This window comes from Scyliorhinus canicula, chromosome 5, assembly GCF_902713615.1.
Source record: "Scyliorhinus canicula chromosome 5, sScyCan1.1, whole genome shotgun sequence".
In the NCBI taxonomy this organism is placed as follows: domain Eukaryota; kingdom Metazoa; phylum Chordata; class Chondrichthyes; order Carcharhiniformes; family Scyliorhinidae; genus Scyliorhinus; species Scyliorhinus canicula.
The window spans coordinates 16,948,481-16,967,571 of record NC_052150.1 but is presented as its reverse complement, the minus strand read 5'-3'; the positions used below and the strand labels follow the sequence as shown (position 1 = coordinate 16,967,571).

The 19,091-nt window shown below is 40.1% G+C and overlaps 1 protein-coding gene across 9 annotated transcripts in view; it reads left to right on the top strand.

Moving 5' to 3' along the window:
* prpf4bb (pre-mRNA processing factor 4Bb) overlaps positions 1–19,091 on the top strand; it is a 64,245-nt gene that overhangs the window by 19,347 nt on the left and 25,807 nt on the right. For 8 of the 9 annotated variants that reach the window (XM_038796645.1, XM_038796652.1, XM_038796649.1 and 5 more), the window contains exons 3-10: positions 1,228–1,398; positions 5,090–5,251; positions 7,077–7,158; positions 7,691–7,901; positions 11,515–11,588; positions 13,766–13,856; positions 17,027–17,174; positions 18,161–18,298. In XM_038796645.1, coding sequence (XP_038652573.1) covers positions 1,228–1,398; positions 5,090–5,251; positions 7,077–7,158; positions 7,691–7,901; positions 11,515–11,588; positions 13,766–13,856; positions 17,027–17,174; positions 18,161–18,298 — 1,077 coding nt within the window. Of the gene's footprint in view, positions 1–1,227; positions 1,399–5,089; positions 5,252–7,076; positions 7,159–7,690; positions 7,902–11,514; positions 11,589–13,765; positions 13,857–16,198; positions 16,354–17,026; positions 17,175–18,160; positions 18,299–19,091 lie in introns of those variants that run through there. The other variant, XM_038796653.1, reaches the window with a different exon arrangement.

Sequence of the window (19,091 nt, the reverse complement as noted above, 5' to 3'; positions counted from 1 at the left end):
TATTCTTTTAATAGGCCAGTGCTGTCCAGCTCTAGAATTATTTTCTAGTCTTCAGTCAGGTTAAATCCAAGCCTATGTTGATTTAAATCAATTTGGCTGAGGTTCTTTGATTCAAGGAATCATTCTAGTGGCTCTTCTCTGGACCGTCTTAAGGGTTGTATCACTCATTTAAGTGTGGGAGGAGAGGAGACTGAAATAGGGCACAGTACTATAGATGCTGTCTGGCCAGCAACTTGTATCATTTATACCAAATTAATGTTTAAATATTGAAAAGGACCTGTATATTCTTAATTTAACATATGATATTGTTAATGTGCCCTACAAATGTTTGGATAAGTCTATTTTAGTCGAGGCATCTCTTGGGAAGAGAAGAAGACATGAACGATAAATGTAAATGAACTGATAATGAAAATGTAACAGAATAGAAAATAAACTTTCACATGACCGTTTTCAGTGAGCAGGTTATAATAAGGGTGTTCTTTCCTTGATCCAGTTCAACTAACTTGAACCCAGGGAAGAGGGACTTGTCAGGGTGTCAAAAAATATTTATGCATGCAAAGATTTGAATATGTTGGGGAAGTGGGCCACACAATAGCAAATATTTAATTTGGGTAAATGTAACATGCAAGTGGCTAGGCCCCAATGCTGAATACACCACCGCGGGGAACAATACTGAAACAGGTTGAGAGAAAAGATCTATGTGTCATTGTGCACAAATTACTGAAGGTTCATGAGAATATGGAGAAACTATAGCTAAAACTAATGGGACATGAAATTGTATAAACGTTTTAGTTTTTACTCCATGGCAAATCATGTAACGTTCCTGATTTATTAATTTTAATCCTGAAGAAGGTCCCAATCAATATCATGCAAATTAATAAAATGTTGCATTATTTGGTGACCAGAAAAGGTGTGTTATCCTGTACTCCTTGCGAAAACTTTTTTTTAAAAGAAAAGAACCAATTATTTTTAACTGGAATTACAAATTCTACTGTCTAGAGCCTGTCTTTCCAAAAACTTGTTATCATATGACCTTGAAAACTCTGGCATAATATGTTGGAGAATTCATATTGCTTACTGGAGGCCTCTAATCAGAGAATCCCATATTATATCTGCGAAATAGTGAACAATTTGATTGTGGCATTGGAACCTGAAGAAAAACATGTTGCTATTTTAATGTTTTTATTCAGCATTTGCTGAAGTATTGTGTGTGTTTGCCAACTTTAGAACAAGGTCGCGAGATGAGCCCATGAGTAGGCTAGAACGATCCAGGGACCTAAGCATCTCTCGGCGGTCTCCAGTACGGAGAAGAATCAGTAGATCTCCTATCAGGAGGAGATCTCGCTCACTCCTCAGACGAAGTCGTTCTCCAAGGAGAAGAAGCCGATCTAGGAGGAGGTAAGCATTACATATTTTTCTGAAATTGTGAACTTTTAGGTAAATTGTAATGGGGGGGCCAGTGAAAGGTGTAACCTGAGAGAGCAAACTCAGCAATACAGGGATATTGTTGGGATTTTTGAGCTGATTTTTCTCCCCGTAATAAAACTTAATCTTTTAACTCCTCAACACTGAAATAAGTATAATGGGGTGTTTTGGGCCTTCTACAAGGGGATTTATAAAGCGGAGCCACCGAAGGACAAGCAGGAAATGTTGGGGTTCTTGGAGGGGCTGGAGTTTCCTCGGGTAGCGGAGGAGTTGTAGGAAGAATTGGAGGCGCGTTGGGGTTGGAGGAGGAGTGCTTGGCTTTGGGGAAGATGCAGTCTGGCATGGTTCCCGGGCTAGATGGGTCCCGGTAGAATTTTATAAGAAGATTGTAGGTTTAGCACACTGGGCTAAATAGCTGGCTTTTAAAGCAGACCAAGGCAGGCCAGCAGCATGGTTCAATTCCCATACCAGCCTCCCTGAACAGGCGCCGGAATGTGGCGACTAGGGGCTTTTCACAGTAACTTAATTGAAGCCTACTTGTGACAATGAGCGATTTTCATTTCATCAGTTGGTCCCATTGATGCTGGCAATCTAGAATAATTCACTGTCACATCTGGAGATGATGGGGCAGGCCTCTATCTCGCTCCTTCTAAAGATAGATAAGGATCCCATGGAGTGAGCGTCGTATCAGCCGATTTCTCTGCTTAATGTGAATGCAAAACCTCTAGCTAAGGTTTTGGCATTAAGGTTAGAATCGTGCCTCCTGGAGGTTGTGGGGGAGGGCCAGGCTTTGTAAAAGGTAGAAAGCTGTTGTCTATTGTGAGGCGGTTACTCAACATGGTTCTTGCACTGGCGGTGGGACCAGAGCCGGAGATAATTGTGTTGTTGAATGCAGAGAAGGCCTTTGATAGGGTTGAATGGAGGCACTTGTTTACGGTTCTGGGGAAGCTTGGGTTCGGATCTGGGTTTGTGTTGTGGGTGCGGTTGTCATGCGAGGCTAGGGTGCAATTTTAAAGGTGGATTTGGAACCCTGCCCGTTCGTAGTGATACTTGGGGTATCAGATCAGCCAGATCTGAGGATGGGGTGATGGTGGACACTTGGGCATTTGCTTCATTGTTGGCATGTCAGCAGATCCTGCTGAGTTGCAGACGGGCAGCACCATCCAGTGCAGCAGCATGGCTGCGTGATTTGATGGAGTCCTTGCACCTCGAGAAGGTTACGTTCAGGGTGCAGGGAACAATGATGGGTTCTGGGTTCTATCGGAGGTGGCGTCTGTATATCTTGCATTTTAAGGATCTGGTCACTGTTTGGGGGTTGTTTTTGGCTGTTGGGTTTGTTGAAGTTGTTGATGCAGGGTTTGTTGTTTTGGTTGTTATTTTGTATAAAATGTTCAAAGTCTAATTTAAAAATTTCAAAAGTAAACCTAAATAAGTGAAATGCTTTTTTTTGAGGATTAGCAAAATAAAAGCTTACTTGATCAGAAGAGTTGAGTATTCAGCACAAAAACACTTGCTTCTGTTCAGACACTCTGCTTCATTATCATGCTTATTCCTCCAGGGCGTATGGAGGGGATGCTTCAGATTTCCTATTTTCACCAGATCTGTCATCACAGAAAACAAAATAATTGAATTTGGTACAAATTAAAATTGCTCGAGAAAGGCACTGAATTTTCTTAATACAATGCAAAATGGATAATACACATGTTTAGATTTAAGTTGCTCCTTTTTTGTATACATTTGTTTCTAGTGACATGTTAGTTCCCCATCTGTTTTAATACATTTGAGCACAGTAAATTTTATTTTTCATGTTCTGTGAGGTTTATTGGTTCAAACATTTCCTAGGTGTACCAACATTGTTAATTTAGTTGAAACTCTTGCTACACAATGAAAATGGGGTAAAGAACTGTTTTCTGCATTTCTGTGCCTAAAAATGTTAGAAATTCTCAAACTACTGACCTGCCCCGGTTACCTTAATACACTGGAGGCAGGTGCAAGTTTAATTAGTCCAATTGTTAAAACTTATTGCTGCTTCTAGCACTATTCCTCATTGTGCATTCCATATCTTAATACCAATGTCCCCTCTAACAAACAGATTGTCTATTTCATGGAAAGATTTAGATGTGCAGTACCTTAAAGGGGATATTACATGAGCGTCCTGTGAGATACTGGCGGGGGGGGGGGGGGGCATTGTTAACTCACTGTTTTAAAAAAAAACTTCTAACTTTTTGTTCTTTTGGTGATAGTAAAAATTGTTATATCCCTTTTAGCTCATCAGTTCAAACTTTTGAACACTGCTTACAGAACTCCGCATAACCTGAGCTTCTGTTCTCTTCTAACTAAAGTTCCTCATGCACTCAAATCAAACTAATTGTTCTAATTGTGGTCTAAATGCATACTTCTATTGATTCAGCATTGTTTTTGCTTTTCATTTTGCCTTCTATCTATTTATAGAACCTAGGATCCCATTTGATTTTCAAAAAAAAGCTAATCAGCACCCTCGCATCTGAATCCCTAAATCGCTCCCAAATTTTATTGTTTCTCTTTATTCAGCTATCTCTATCTCAATATCCCATTTTGTAATTTCTGCATTAATTTCCATCGGTCAGATGTATTGACCTGCCTGTGTCCTTAGTTATTTGTGATGCACCTTTCCTAGCCATGATTCCCATCCTTTCATTAACGTCATGGTAATTTTGCCACATGTCCATAGTATCCTGCGCTTCAGTTTTGCCCAGAGGTTCCTCTGCAACACCTTATCAAATGCTTTTTAGAAATGCATATATAGACACAGCATCCACTTATTTCATCTCAGTACAATTGGGGAGCTTACTGGTTCTATGGGTGGGCAATATATTTACTTGCAAGTCCATTAAGGGAACTGGTGCAAAGGTAATTTAAGAAAAAAAACATCTTCACTCTGGCGACAGGGTATATTCAACCTCCTCCATCAAAAGATGATAATTTTTCTGTTGGTAATGTGGAGATCTTTGCTAGCTATTTTTGTTTTTCTTCCCATTTGCCTACAGCGTTTTGGCTGAGGGCTGTGACTCAGAATAGCTCTGAAATTGAACCTGGGATTATCTGGCATATATAGGTTACTGCTGGATCAGGCAATGCCTTTTATGCATTCGGCTTCAAGGGGAATGAATATATTTTCACACCTCTATTTCTGTGTCTGGTATGTTCAAACTACGGCCTGTTGATTATATCCAGCTCGCAAGCTCCAATTATTTGACCTGGGTGAATTTCCAGTCCTCCCTCTATTGCTTTCACGATTAGGTTTGCGTCCCTCAGTTTCAGGATCTAAACAACCAATGGCATTGCATTATGATTGTTTTGTGTGTGGCTTCTGAAATTCCACGCTATGTCTGGAGTCTCACAAAGGGAAAGTTTTTTTTAAAAAATTGAGTGCCCAATTCATTTTTTCCAATTAAGGCGCAAGTTAGCGTGGCCAATCCACCTACCCTGAACATCTTTGGATTGTGGAGGCGAAACCCACGCAAACATGGCGAGAATGTGCAAACTCTACACGGACAGTGACCCAGAGCCGAGATCGAACCTGGAACCTCGGCCTCTTGAGGCAACAGTGCTAACCACTGTGCCGCCGTGCTGCCCTTCACAAAGAGAATTTTAGCACACTGTTATCCATTTTTATCTCCCACAGGTCTCTGGAGAGAGACTGGAATCGACGAAGCAGATCTCGCAGAAGGCGATCCAGGTCACGAGGTCGCCGCAGACGTAGAAGTGGAACAAGAGACAAAGAAGACAAATTTAAAGGAAGCCTTTCTGAAGGCATGAAAGTTGAACAGGAATCTTCTGACGAAAAGTAAGATTCTTTGTTTAAACCGGTCAGCAGGCTTGATTGCTTGATATTGAACAAAGGTGCCTGAATTGGGAAAAGTCGCCACTGGCTAGGTACCTAACATATTCTGATTTGCAGTGAAGGATTAAATGTACTTCGCATTGAATTTTCCCCCTAAACTTCATTCTTTAGAGTAAAGGAAGAATACTATATCAAGTTTCCTCGAAATAACATAAAAGTGTTTACATTCATTATATAGATTAATACAAGTCATGAAACAGTGGCGGGTGAGAATGTTTAGCTTCCAAGCAGATGTGGTAGAAATGGCCCTTTCCCCCACTGTCATTTATTTTAAAGGAAGTTAAAAGTATGATTTTTGTGAATAAATTAAGTTTTTTTTGTGTACTGTCACATTCTTTCTTATTCTTATAACACTGCTTACTTGGTATTATGAATAGCTTATGCATAGTTAGGAGCTTTTAACAGTAACTTCATTTGAAGCCCACTTGTGACAATAAGCGATTTTCATTACACTTCAGCTTCCTTCAGTTTATTTTTTAAAAACAAATTTCCAATTAAGGGGAAATTTAGCATGGCCAATCCACATACCCTGCTCATGTTTGTGTTATGGGGATGAGACCCACGGAGAATTTGCAAACTCCACATGAACAGTGACCCGGGATCGAACCCGGGTCCACAGTGCTGTGAGGCAGCAGTGTTAACCACTGCGCCACCATGCCGCCCCTTCCGTTAGTTTATATAATAAAGAATAGCACAGATTTCAACAGGAGAAACCATGCTTTAGCAACCTTATTATTTGAAGAAGTAAGAGCAGGTATGGGTGATGCGGTATATATAACATATTTGGATTTCCAACAGATCTTTGATAAGGTGCCGCCTAGTAGATTCATGTCTAAGGTTGAGACGTGGAATCCAGGGACAAGGAGCAGAATGAATTGCAAGCTGGCTACAATGCAAAACAGAGTAGGTGTTAAGAGCAGCTACCCAGACTGCAAAAAGGTGATGGGTGGTGTTCCACAGGATTGGTGCTAGTGCTAGTAACACTGGTGTTGATCATTTCCACTAACTATCTAGACTCTCAGAAGTACAATTTCAAAATCTGTGGATGATGCCAAATTGTGAGGAATAATTAATTCTGCAGAAGTGTGGTCAAAACATTAATAAGCTTGGAAAGTGGGCATGAAATTGGCAAATTAATTTCAATATAGATAAGTGCGAGTGGGTGCATTTTGGCAGAAAGAATACAGAGGCCACTTGGGAAATAAATGTAAATGGCTTGAGGAGCAGAGGAATCGAGGAGAATGGCTGCACAAATCACGACATTGTGACACCGGCTAATAAGATCATGTGGAAGCACAAGGGTTCATTTTGGAAGGGATTGAATTGAAAGGCAGAGAGGCTATGTTAAACTTGTACAGATCCTTGCTTAGCTCGCACCTAGAGTACTGTGAACAACTGTTTTCCATAATATGAGAAGGATTTAAAAAATATTTTCACAGGATGTTGGTAACGCTGGCTAGGCTAGCATTTATTTACAATCTCTAATTGCCCTTAAGGCACTGGAGAAAATGTTTAAAAGATTTTACAAGAATTATACCAGAACTGAAGTTATACCGAAAGACTGAACCGGCTGGGGCACTTTTCTACGGAAGAGAAGCCCAAAGAGAAGGTTAATGCGTTCAGAGAAAACCTTTCCACTTGTAGTGAGTTCAAAACTGGGGCTCATGTATGTTAGATAAGCAAATCCAATGGGAAATTCAGGAGGAATGTTTAACTTATTCAGTTTGTGCTTTGTAATATTTATATTTTACCTTTATTTTATATCTAGTCTTGAGGATTTTGATGTAGAGGAGGAAGATGAAGAAGCTGTTATCCGACAAAGGCGTGAACAGAGATTGGCAATTGTTCAGGTATGATTTCAGACGTTAAGATTCTAGCTTTGAAATAGAAAATCTATTATCTGTTCACATTGTGACTTGGAATTAAACTTTTAAAAAATCAACTTAGTAACATCTGTTAATATTACAATAGATATTGTCACAAGTGGCTTCTCTTGCCCCTTGGATGCATTTTAATGTATTGAATTGCTCCATGATTCCAAATGCTATAAACAAGAAGGGCAACTCTTTACATTACAGCTTGTCACCATGGAGCAACACCCAAGTTGATACTTTTGGTGTTAGGTTTGCTCATAAATTTCTACGCTGTGAAACTTTTGTATATTTATATGGATTCAATCATCATGTACATCAGTAATCAAGTTACATCTACAGACAATGTGTGTTTTATAAATGCAGATCTAAGGAATTATTTTAATTCCTTACATATACAAGTTTCGCTGGTGTATCACTTTACTCTTAGGGCATGCATAATCTTGAAGAATAGGAATCGAAGACGTGAGGTAACATCGTTGGATTGAAATGAATGTCTTTTATTTTGTAGAAATATAGAAATCCCAATGAAGACAGTAATATGTCTGGATTGTCTGAACCAAACAGTCCTCAGAGCAGCACTAGAAGCCGCTCTCCTTCTCCGGATGACATTTTTGAGCGAGCTGCAGCTGATGTCAAGGAGTACGAAAGGGAAAATGTCGATACATTTGAGGCTTCTGTGAATGCCAAACGCAACCTCATGGCACTCGAGCAGAAAGAAGGTGGGGTTCGGAATTGAGCATGGATCGGGTATCACTTGATCTTTGGCAGCTTGAGTGTTTCTTCGCCCTGTGATCTTCCTGACTTCACTCTGAGGTTGCAATTTAGGTTGCATTCTTATTAATTCTGTTTCTCTCATTGTCAAAAAGTGTCACATATGGATTATTTATTTCCTCGAAACCCTTCCCTTCTCCACTCTTAATGATTTAAAAAAATAAATTTAGAGTACCCAATTAATTTTTTCCAATTAAGGGGTAAATTAGCATGTTCAATTCACCTACCTTGCACATCTTTGGGTTATGGGGGCTAAACGCACACAAACACGGGGAGAATGTGCAAACTCTACACGGACAGTGACCCAGAGCCGGGATTGAACCTGGGACCTCGGCTCCGTGAGACTGTAGTGCTAACTACTGAGCGACCGTGCTTCCCCTCCACTTGTAATGATGTTGGCCTCATCCAAGCTACAGTTCCATGGTGGCCAAGTTCCCTTTTGATAGCTTCTGTTGTCTAGTGAATTATCAGACACTTCGACCAGTTTATTATTAAAACGTTTACCCAGGTGCCCTTGTGAGATGGACAATGTTTCATGGTTTAACACAATTTTACTCCCAATTCTCCGATTCTTTTACTGTAACTATTTTATTTGGGTTTATAATTTTCAACATCACACACTCAATATGACTTGGCTTCACAGCTGACCTCCAGGCATTTACCCACACTTGATGAAAGAGGTTGGCCAGGCTACGATCACTCTGTGGATATCTTCTCCGAGCTCGGAACCCAAGGTTCCTCCTTGTGATGGTTGTGCCTGGGGGACTCCCAGGTTGTCGCTGACTATGTGCTTCACTGTACCTCATTTTACACTATTTCTGCTAACCGAGTTATAGGTACATACCCACACCTGGCCTGAGTTCTATTGTCCCATCCAGACCTAAGCTCATTAATCAGAATAAACAGGATACACCTGTTCTGCCAGGGCGATTCAGTTATCCTCTGAAACACTCTTGTCTGACCAACTATTAGTCCATTGTGGAAGCTGATGGCCCCTTTATCGTTTGCTCTTCTGCAAAGTTGATCTCCTAGCATGGTCTTTTTTGTATGTAAACTACTGTAAGTGGGTTATCGTGAACTTCCATATAGCAATAATGAGTTTCTATGTTGATCTAAGTGCTCTATCAGATGGCCAGTATTGATTTCAGCCAGGGCCTTATTTGGCAGTTTCTGTTATTCGGCCTATGTTTTTCCCTCTGGTCAGCCTGTTCCCAGTATCTCACATTCCTGAGTCACAATACTTCAGTACAAGCCTAAGGCAGTGAATATGCCAGATTTTGCACTGTGGAATTATCCAACCAAGCCCAATACTGTCCTCTGATGATATTTGTCACTCTGAGCAAGGTGTGATCGTCAATGAACGTGCGTGGAACCCAGGCTAGTTTGCAGGATCCCAAACTAGGGATACTGAGTCATTCCTTGCCTGCTCCCCTGTCTGAGAAAGCTAAGTCAGTACTGTCTAGGAATCGGGACCAAAAGCCATTTTAGTTGTTAACTGTGAAAAGATTCATATCTTTTCTTTCGGTCTTTCTGTGCAAAAGAAATATGGCAGTTTAAATTATTTAAGTTTAATTTGTAGCTCTGTCAGGGTATTTGATCATTTTTCATGAAATTTTGCTTTGTCGTCCAGCAAAGGATAAGTTAATTCACCTGACCTACAGTGCAGAAGCTGCTTGATTCTGGTTTCTGGGTTTAAAATGTGTTTTAAGTGCCATATGTATTTTTAAGCGATTAATTCCCATGATATCGCTCTTCCTTAATCATGTGATTTTACAGCATGAATCCAGTTCTCAATTGAGCAGAAAGATGTAACCTGACCATTTCCTCTGAACGTTCATCTTTGCCACCAGCCCATGCTTGTGCCATCCTGGTGCAGAGACCTGAGGCTGCAGTTTGGCATAGAGTCCTCCTAAGCCCATTCGGGAATCAAATGTAGATATGATCACTTGCTTAAGTAATCACTGTGTCAATCAAGTCTTATTCCGATTCAGTTCATGGAACTATGCAGAAGGCATTCATCATTCCTCCTATGTTCAGTTTGGCAGCCTGGTAGCGGTTTCTGCAACCCTGTGTTTGCATTCATCAGCCAAACAGTAAAATTAGTTCCCTACTCGTCATGATGTCCTTGATCAAGGGACAGAGTGGCTATCTAGAGATTTGCCTTCGGCCACGTTATTTAGCTCAGGACATTCAGTGTTCTACCTGACTTACTGAGGAGAATAATGGACAGCAAACACTTCGGTGTCTGTGGGAAAGCTGGGCTGGATATCTTCAAGAAGCATTGTAGTGGCATATCAGGGTGCATCATGGAATCACCCAGACTTGGCCAAGTTGCTGATACAAGTTTTAAAAGTGCCTACAGTTTCAAAACAAACTAGGATGGATATCGTAGGGAACATGAATAGGCCAGGAAATTGATGAGCAGCCTGTTGGTCAGTCCATGATGAGCTAAAGGAAGGTGACCATGTGTCAGGGTATAATAGGTTGATGAATTTCTCAGTTATACCGTAATAAACAAATTAGTTGCACCGCTGCCTGATGGAGTCGAGGACCCGAGTTCTAAACACACTAAATTGCCCCTTAATTGGAAAAATATAAAAAACCTAATTATTTAACCTCGGGGTACTGCTAAAATGCAGATTACTATGCACTGCAGTGCGACCCAAGGGTAGGTAAGCAAAGTTCAGATTTTGGAATAAGCTGGACATTGTATATGCTAATGGTCAAGTTATTCTGTAATTGTTCTCCAAGTTCCAGTCATTTCATTTTTGTGTTATAACCTTAATTGGAATTATGATGTGACAAACTAGACGTACAAGAAAAGAACATTGTGAGTAAATGATGAGATATCCCAAAGATGGTATATATAACCATTAGAAACTGTAACTTCAAATTGCCCTTTAGCGCATTTCCTCAGTGTAGATACTTGCACTGAATAAACCACTGCTGCTCGTTTTTGTTTTGCTTACAGCTGAGTGTCTTTTAGATGCACCACGACAATAGGAAGGGTCTACCCACATAAAAGCAGCAACAAATTCTTCCGTCCATGTCCAAGCCTAGATTGTTGCTTTGGATCAAGCAGCCATTCATTATAGGAACTAAACATTCCTATCAAAATTACACATTAAAGAAGTTTGAATCAAAATTATAATCGTGTAAAAATAAAAATTGGTTTGAACACGTGGCTTCAAAGCAGTAATATAGTAAATGCTTCTTTTTGGGAACCATTTGAAAATCGCATTCAGCATCCTGAAGCATGCGCTCTGTTTTCTGTACTAAGCAGCAAGGAACAAACATATATCGCATGTTGGAGATTTTTTAAAGCTCCGTACATTTGTAGTTTGTCTCCAACTCCCTTTTCAGGTTTAAGTAGTGTTTTCCAACAATTTGATTTTAAAATATGACATTGTTTTCTTGAGGGGTGATGTCAAGAGTCTTAATGCTTTAACTATGCAGATTGCTTTTTTCCATTGTCAGTTGTCGTGAATTTAGCCTGTTTGTGATGTTTGGTTTGTAACTGAAGTTCTGGACAGTATTTTCTGAACTTATTTTTATTTGCAGGAGCTGCTTTGAAAAAGCCAACAGTTCCAGATATGTTTACGGAATCTGATGACATGTTTGCTGCCTACTTTGATGTATGTATGCTCTATCTTGCTTTAAAAAGGTCATGTGCTGCAAAAGGCTGTGCTTGGACCAACTTCAGGTCACCTCTTTTTGAAAATGTAAATTTTAAATGTTAGCTGCTTATTGTTTAACTTAATAGTTTGTGGAACAATTACCTGTTGGTGGTGTTTCAAACATATATTCTTAGATTTTGTTGAACAGAAGCTTTGAGGCTGACATTGTAATTTCCATCCTAACCATCTTGTTTAAAGTTTAGTTGAAGCTTAAAGTTTTGTTCCAACCTTATCTAATACATGCCTTCAGTTTGAAGTTTCAAGAGAATTATTTGCTTCTAAATTATTGGGGCTGGAGTATACAAAATCAAACTTCTTCATGCTTGTAACTGGATTAGTTTTGTGTGTTTTCAGAATGATTTCTTCTATCATTGTTTCAACGTTTTAGCTTTCTCCATGGAAAATCTCATGTCCTGTTATAATTTCTGTCTGTCTTCTCTCTTGTTTTAGAGATGTTCACACCTAATTCATTTCGATTATACAAAATCTGTGCTGGGACAAAACTATATCTAAATTTTATAATTTTAAATTGCATCCCACTCTATTTCCATTGTCGACAATAAATGCAGCCCAAATCTTTTTGTTCTAATAAACTGCAAAAGTCTCATGTGCAATTGAAAGGGAAAATAATATTTGTTGTATTACAATAAATTGTATCCTATCTAATCTTAAACTTAAATTTAATGTAAAACCTGAACTGCAACTTGGTAATTTATATGCAATGCCATATAGCCACTATTTCTGCGCAAATTTCAGGAATACCTTATTTCCAGAAGTATGAAACTGCCCATAGCACTTTAATTTCTTGGATTCTATCTATATATCCCCAGCTTCGGCTTAAATACTGTGCCTCTAAATTATTCCCAACAAAATGCAATGTCCATGTAGTTCAGAGAGCGCCTGTAAAAAATCCATAGTCAATATTCATGGCAGGACCCCAATTTGGATGGGGGCTTGCCCGGGGTGGGGGGGCATATATGTGGCAGACAGCACAGTGGTTAGCACTGTTGCTTCAGAGCACTAGGGACCCGGGTTTGATTCCCGACTTGGATCACTGTCTGTGCGGTGTCTGCGTAGGTGACCTACGGGTGCTCTGGTTTCCTCCCACAAGTCCCGAAAGACGTGCTTGGACATTCTGAATTCTCCCTCTGTGTACCCGAACTGGCACGAGTGTGGCGTCTGGGGGATTTTCACAGTAACTTCATTGCAGTGTTAATGCAAGCCTACTTGTGACACTAATAATAAACATTTATTAGATTGAGTTCAATATACAAAATATAATGTGGGGGGAGGCATATTTGCGGTAGATGTGGTTTAATATATAAAAAATAAAGTAATTCACTTTTGGGGAAAAAATACCAAGAGCAAATGCACTTTAAATTACAAAATTCGAAGTGGAGCAATGTTGCAGATGAAGTTTGATATGCAAATACACAGGATAATTAAAGATAAATAGGTAACATATTAAAAACCTAAACAATTGGTTTTGCATACAAAATATGCAACTGAGGCATAGAATACAAAAAAAAGATAAGATTGAACCTACGCAAAGCTCTAGGTCACTGCTAGGGGTTTTATAATGTTTGGGACACCCTACTGCTGGAGACCTGCAAAAACAATTAAAAGGTTGCTACATAGATTCCTTTGGGCATTACCAGAGATGAGGGATTGTGATTATGAAAGAGAATTGAGAAAGTCGGGCTTTTTTTTTACTGGAGTTGAAATGTTTCAATGGAGGCCTACTGAAGGCCTTCAAGAATATGGAAGGTTGATTGTCAAGTGGTAACAATAAGGCGCCGATTTATTCATGAATTATGGAAGGATTTATATGACAGGTGGTTAGGATGTGCAATTCCCTGCTACAGGTGTTTTGCAAACAACATTGATTATTTTTAACAAAGACAGAAAATACTGGCCAGTCTCCGCAGGTCTGGCAGCATCTGTAGAGAGATGCTTTGACAAAGAGTCATCCAGCCCCAAGACGTTAAATCTGTGCTGATTGGATTTCAACCTTGTTGACTCTGCATATTGTGGGGTGGGGAGAATACATTGATTTCAAGAGTCTCAGCTGTGTCCACATGGAAGCATAAATGATCAATAAAGCCTTAAATTGAAGGTATTTTAATTGTCTTCAGAGTGCTCATCTGAGAGCTGCTGGATTTGGAAAAGATTTCAAAGAAAATCCCAATCTCAGGGATAACTGGACTGATGCAGAAGGCTACTATCGTGAGTATTTGAAAATTATTTCCCCATCTCTTGTAAGTATTGAAAAGTGGCTTAGAAAGGCTAAATTAAATAATGTTTCCTCTGCCTCAACCACATAATCTCGGCTGTTCCATAGTTGCTGTACTTGAAGTGCTAACTTTCAAATCATATATTGATCAAAGGCCTCCCTTCGATTGAGATGGAGGCACAAAAAAAAACTATTCGAAGAGAAACAAAATTCTCCTGCTTTTCTGGCCGTTATTTATCCCTCAAGATTTTTGTTCATTTATTTAATTGTTTTGTATCCTTCCATTATAGTCATGACAACAATCAAAAGTACTTGATTTAAAAGTACTTAATTTAACTGAAAAGGTCTTTTGGGAAATCCTGTTTGATTTGTTTTATTCTTTTAAAGCACACAGTGTTTGGAGAAATTAGCTGTGTAATATTCTAGTTATTTCTTTCCCAGTTGAGCAAAGTAATCCCGGTGAACGTATTCAGAGCATCTTATTCTCCAGTGTAAAATAGTACGGATTATGGAATGCTTGACATTGCCTGCCACTGTTAAGCACTGAAACCTTTCCGCTTCTGTGATTCACTTGTCGGGATCAAGCACATCCAGATTGGGTATAGTATTCGTTATGCAGAGTCGACCTTCCATTACTCTCCTTTTCAGAGGAACACACTTGCATTCTTGTGAACTTCATTCAATATTTAATTCCTATGTAAATTTAGATTATAGGATTAATTTAATACTCCCAAGTCATGCTTGCAAGGAGTATGTGTTGGAGCCTCGGGGCTGTAAACTGCCTCTTAAATTGGGCTTTCTCCTGAAATGTAGGATTAGTGACTTAACCTGAGTAGCCTATCTGCCATTCTTATGACAAGGCTGGGCTACCTCTGAATGGTTAAACTGCACCTGTTGTCATTCTCACTCAAATGAAAAGCTGAGCATTTCCATTATTGCGGATTATGGGAGAACACTACATGTTACTTCTTTCAGTGCAACAATGTTACTTGTATCCTAACCTAAGTTCCTCCATAGCTCCCAGTCAAAGGTAAAGTCGCCATAGTCCCAGGTGACCAATCGGCAGCTTTCCCCTTTTGAGGGGGAGAGCTGACTGGTGGTGATTTAACCTGAGGTCACCACACCCCAGGTTGAGAAGGAGAGGCCTTCATGAATAACCTTAGCCGGTATGGGAACTAAACCCGCGCTGCTTGCCTTGCGCTGCATCACGAGCGAGCTGTCTGGCTAAGTGAGCTGCTCCCAATCACTTCCTCAGTTATGCCACAAGATTGCCTTGCATTTTAGAAAGTAAACCTCTTGTGTAGACCTGTTCAAAAAACTCTTGAAAATCCATGTAAGTGACATCGATGAACCCGTGCTGTCTTCTGAAGTAATCAATGCATTTGTAATGTTTGCTGACTTCTAATCCTCCAGTGTTGTCCCTGAATTAGTGAACCTTTGAACGATTATAATTAATGCATACCCATTCATTGACTTGCTTTTCGTAATTTGATGCAAACTGTCTGGAGCCCCAAATATCTTTTCTGGCTTTAATTCCCATTAAGTCACTGTGACTACTTTTATGTTTATGCTAATCCCTGTTTCTCCTCGGCACTAATCACTAGTTTTCCCTGTATCTGTCATCTTCATTTTAACTGAGAACAGGAGTAAAGAGGTTTCTTTATTTTGAAAGCTGTTTGCCCTTATAGTTCAAGGTTCTTTTGACAAATGGAAGTTTATTTCATTCTGTACATGAGCAAAACAATAGGTTCTACAGCTAAGTGTCAGATTCTCACTAGTAGTGACCTTGTTGCTATCTAATGAACCACAATTGTGTGGTTGAGTGGAAATGATAGTGTCTCGAGGCCATGTTAAGAAATGCGAAAGTACTGAAAGTTGGACAGCTTTGCTCAATATTCATTCCCACATACCCCTGGTGAACTTTTAGGTTTGGTCTGTAAATTGTCCTTGTGAATTAGAGCGTTAATTTGTGATAAAGGTGAGGCAAGATGATTTGGACAGTCTGTGGTGTCTGTCATTCCTACATCCAGAGATCGTTAGCAGTCTCAGTTTTATTTTTACAATATTATAGATACTGAGTCTGCTCCCATGGCTTCAGGCACTGAACCATCTATTTTGGGAGTTTTTCATAGCGAGGACAAACCCTTGCTAAACTACTGACACAATTGTCAAAGAGACCTCGGCTAACAAATTTACATTTGCCTGCCTTTAATTACCTTAATTTATACTGTAGAGATGAGGGAAGAATTTTAGTTTTTCTTTGGTGGGTGGGGGTGGAAGGATAGTTGCTGTAAGCTGCTGTTGATTTCAAATTATTTTCTCTTCCCATATTCAGCTCTCCGAGTCTCACACAAGTTCCAGCTGAGAGGGCAAGCAAGAGACCTTCCAGGCATCTGCCAGGACTGCTATTAAGCTGGCCTCCAGGAGGCACATAAGAAGAGTCCCATGGTGACTTCTCTCTGGCACAAGCCCACATTTGACCATACTTTGGTAATGAGCATTCAAGCTCTGAAGTGGTATAAGACTGTGCTGTGAATGATATTAAAGATTTAGAACGGACCTCTAGGTCTTAGGTTAAAATGAGCTAAGACCTCTCAAATTATTTCAATTGGCCACATTATGAAAAATTACAGTATTGAACAATTCAACCCTGTCTTTTAGCCAACCCATTGTAAATAGGCATTCAAACCTGATAAAATGTTTTGATCTGGTATGTTTGTTAGCAGTGGACAGTCATATTTGTTCCCCCATGATATTCTGCATAATTCAAACTAGATTTAAACCATATTGACATGAATTAATGAACTGCTTCTCAATAGGGATGAAAAGTTAGAGGGGAAATTTGACTCACTTGTGAAACTTAGAAACTGATTCAGGAGCTCTTCTTAACCAGTGAACAATGATCAAGTGGACCTAACAAGGGAGAAAAACCACTGAATAAAGGACACGTTCTAAACCAACTGCAGGAAGTAGTATCTTAAGTAACTGTTACAAATTCTATAACAAACCTCAGGTTAGATACAGGGAAAGCAGTAAATCCTGTCAACCATACCATGCATTTGTTAATCACGAGTAATCCTCAGTCATTTAATGAATGATTCTCCTTCATGCAACATCATTATTTGAGTTATAACCCATTGAAAATGTTTGTCTTGTTTTGCAGGAGTAAATATTGGGGAAGTTCTTGATAAGCGGTACAGTGTATATGGTTACACTGGTCAAGGAGTTTTCAGTAACGTTGTACGTGCCAGAGACATGGCAAGAGCTAGCCAGGAGGTGGCAGTCAAAATTATCAGGAACAATGAGCTCATGTAAGTCTGTCTGGGGGGGGGGGGGGGTGTGTGTGTGTGTGTGTGTGTGTGTGTGTGTGTGTGTGTGTACGTGTGTGTGTGTGTGTATACGTGTGTACCCAGGCATAGACTTTAAGCTGCCTGTCCATATTGATTCTTCCAAAGTGCCTCATTTCATACGTATCCACATTGAGGTGTTGTGAATCCAGGTACATTTACTTAAGGATACATTGACCTTTGAGGGACTGCTGCTTATATTTACTAGAATGGTATCTGTAAGCATTAAATTGAGAGGGTACACAGCTAGGCTGTTATTCCCTGAAATTTAGAAGATTATGCGGTGATTTGATCAACATCTTTGAGATATTAAAGAGAACAGATGGGTTAAAATCTAAGCTATTTATGCTGTTTGCAGAGTCATGGACAAGGGACAATAGTCTTAAAAGTTAAATCCAGATCTTTTGAGAGTGACAGAGGAAATAGAGTGGTAATAGAGTGGTGGAAGTTTAGATCACTCTTCTAAATCAGTTGTTTGTTTTAAAACTTGAGATATTCTGGTCAGCCAAAGGTATTAAGGAATATGGAGCAACGGTGGATATATGAAGTTTGGTTGTAGATCAGCCATGATCTCACTGAAAGATAGAAGAGGATCCTGAGACCAAATGGGCTACGTCCCAATTTACCACTGTCTCATCAATACCATGTACTTCCATTTTCCGAAGAAGTCTTTTACATGTTCCTTTTAATCATGTGGTCTCAGATGGTATTAGCTGGATTTTAGTTGTGAGGGGCTGCAGTGTTCAGTCCCATTCTGTCCTTGCCCAACACTCATGTGCACTTGTAGCAAAATTATGGCTGATGTTCCAATCTCAGGAGCTGTAGTAAATGAAGCACTTGTATTGTCAACTGTATTATATTATTGTCTTTAACTTATAATATAGTTTATTTAATTGCAGTTTAGTTTTCTTTTGAATAAAATTAAGGATGATTGTTGCTTGTATTGATAGGCAAAAGACTGGTTTGAAGGAGCTCGAGTTCTTGAAAAAGCTGAACGATGCAGATCCTGATGACAAGTTCCACTGCCTGAGACTTTTTAGGCATTTCTACCATAAGCAACATCTCTGCTTGGTTTTTGAACCTTTAAGGTAACTGACTACTTTGTAACCCTGTAAATATAAATCTTTCTCATCCGCCCCTCACTACAGTAGTCCCCCGTTATACGCGCTCCGCGCTATACGGCGGGGGTGCCTATGGACCCCAACTTTTTTCACTCTTTTTGAAACAACACCTTTTTAAGCCGGTGAACTTTTTTTCATTCATTCGAGTGCCAATCAACCGCGATGATTAGCCCGTTTAGGCGCGCTAAATAGCCGCAATGATTAGCCCGTTTAGGCGCGCTAAATAGCCGCGATGATTAGCCCGTTGAGGCGCGCAAAATAGCCGCGATGATTAGCCCGTTTAGGCGCGCTAAATAGCCGCGATGATTAGCCCGTTTAGGCGCGCTAAATAGCCGCGATGGTTAGCCCGTTTAAGCGCGCTAAATAGCCGCGATGGTTAGTCCGTTTAGGCGCGCTAAATAGCCGCGATGGTTAGCCCGTTTAAGCGCGCTAAATAGCCGCGATGGTTAGTCCGTTTAGGCGCGCTAAATAGCCGCAATGATTAGCCCGTTTAGGCGCGCTAAATAGCCGCGATGGTTAGCCCGTTTAAGCGCGCTAAATAGCCGCGATGGTTAGCCCGTTTAAGCGCGCTAAATAGCCGCGATGGTTAGCCCGTTTTAAGCGCGCTAAATAGCCGCGATGGGTTAGCCCGTTTAAGCGCGCTAAATAGCGCGATGGTTTAGCCCGTTTAATCGCGCTAAATAGCCGCGATGCTTAGCCCGTTTAGTGCGCCTAAATAGCCGCGATGATTGGGATTAAAAGTAAAATTTTCTATCCCCAA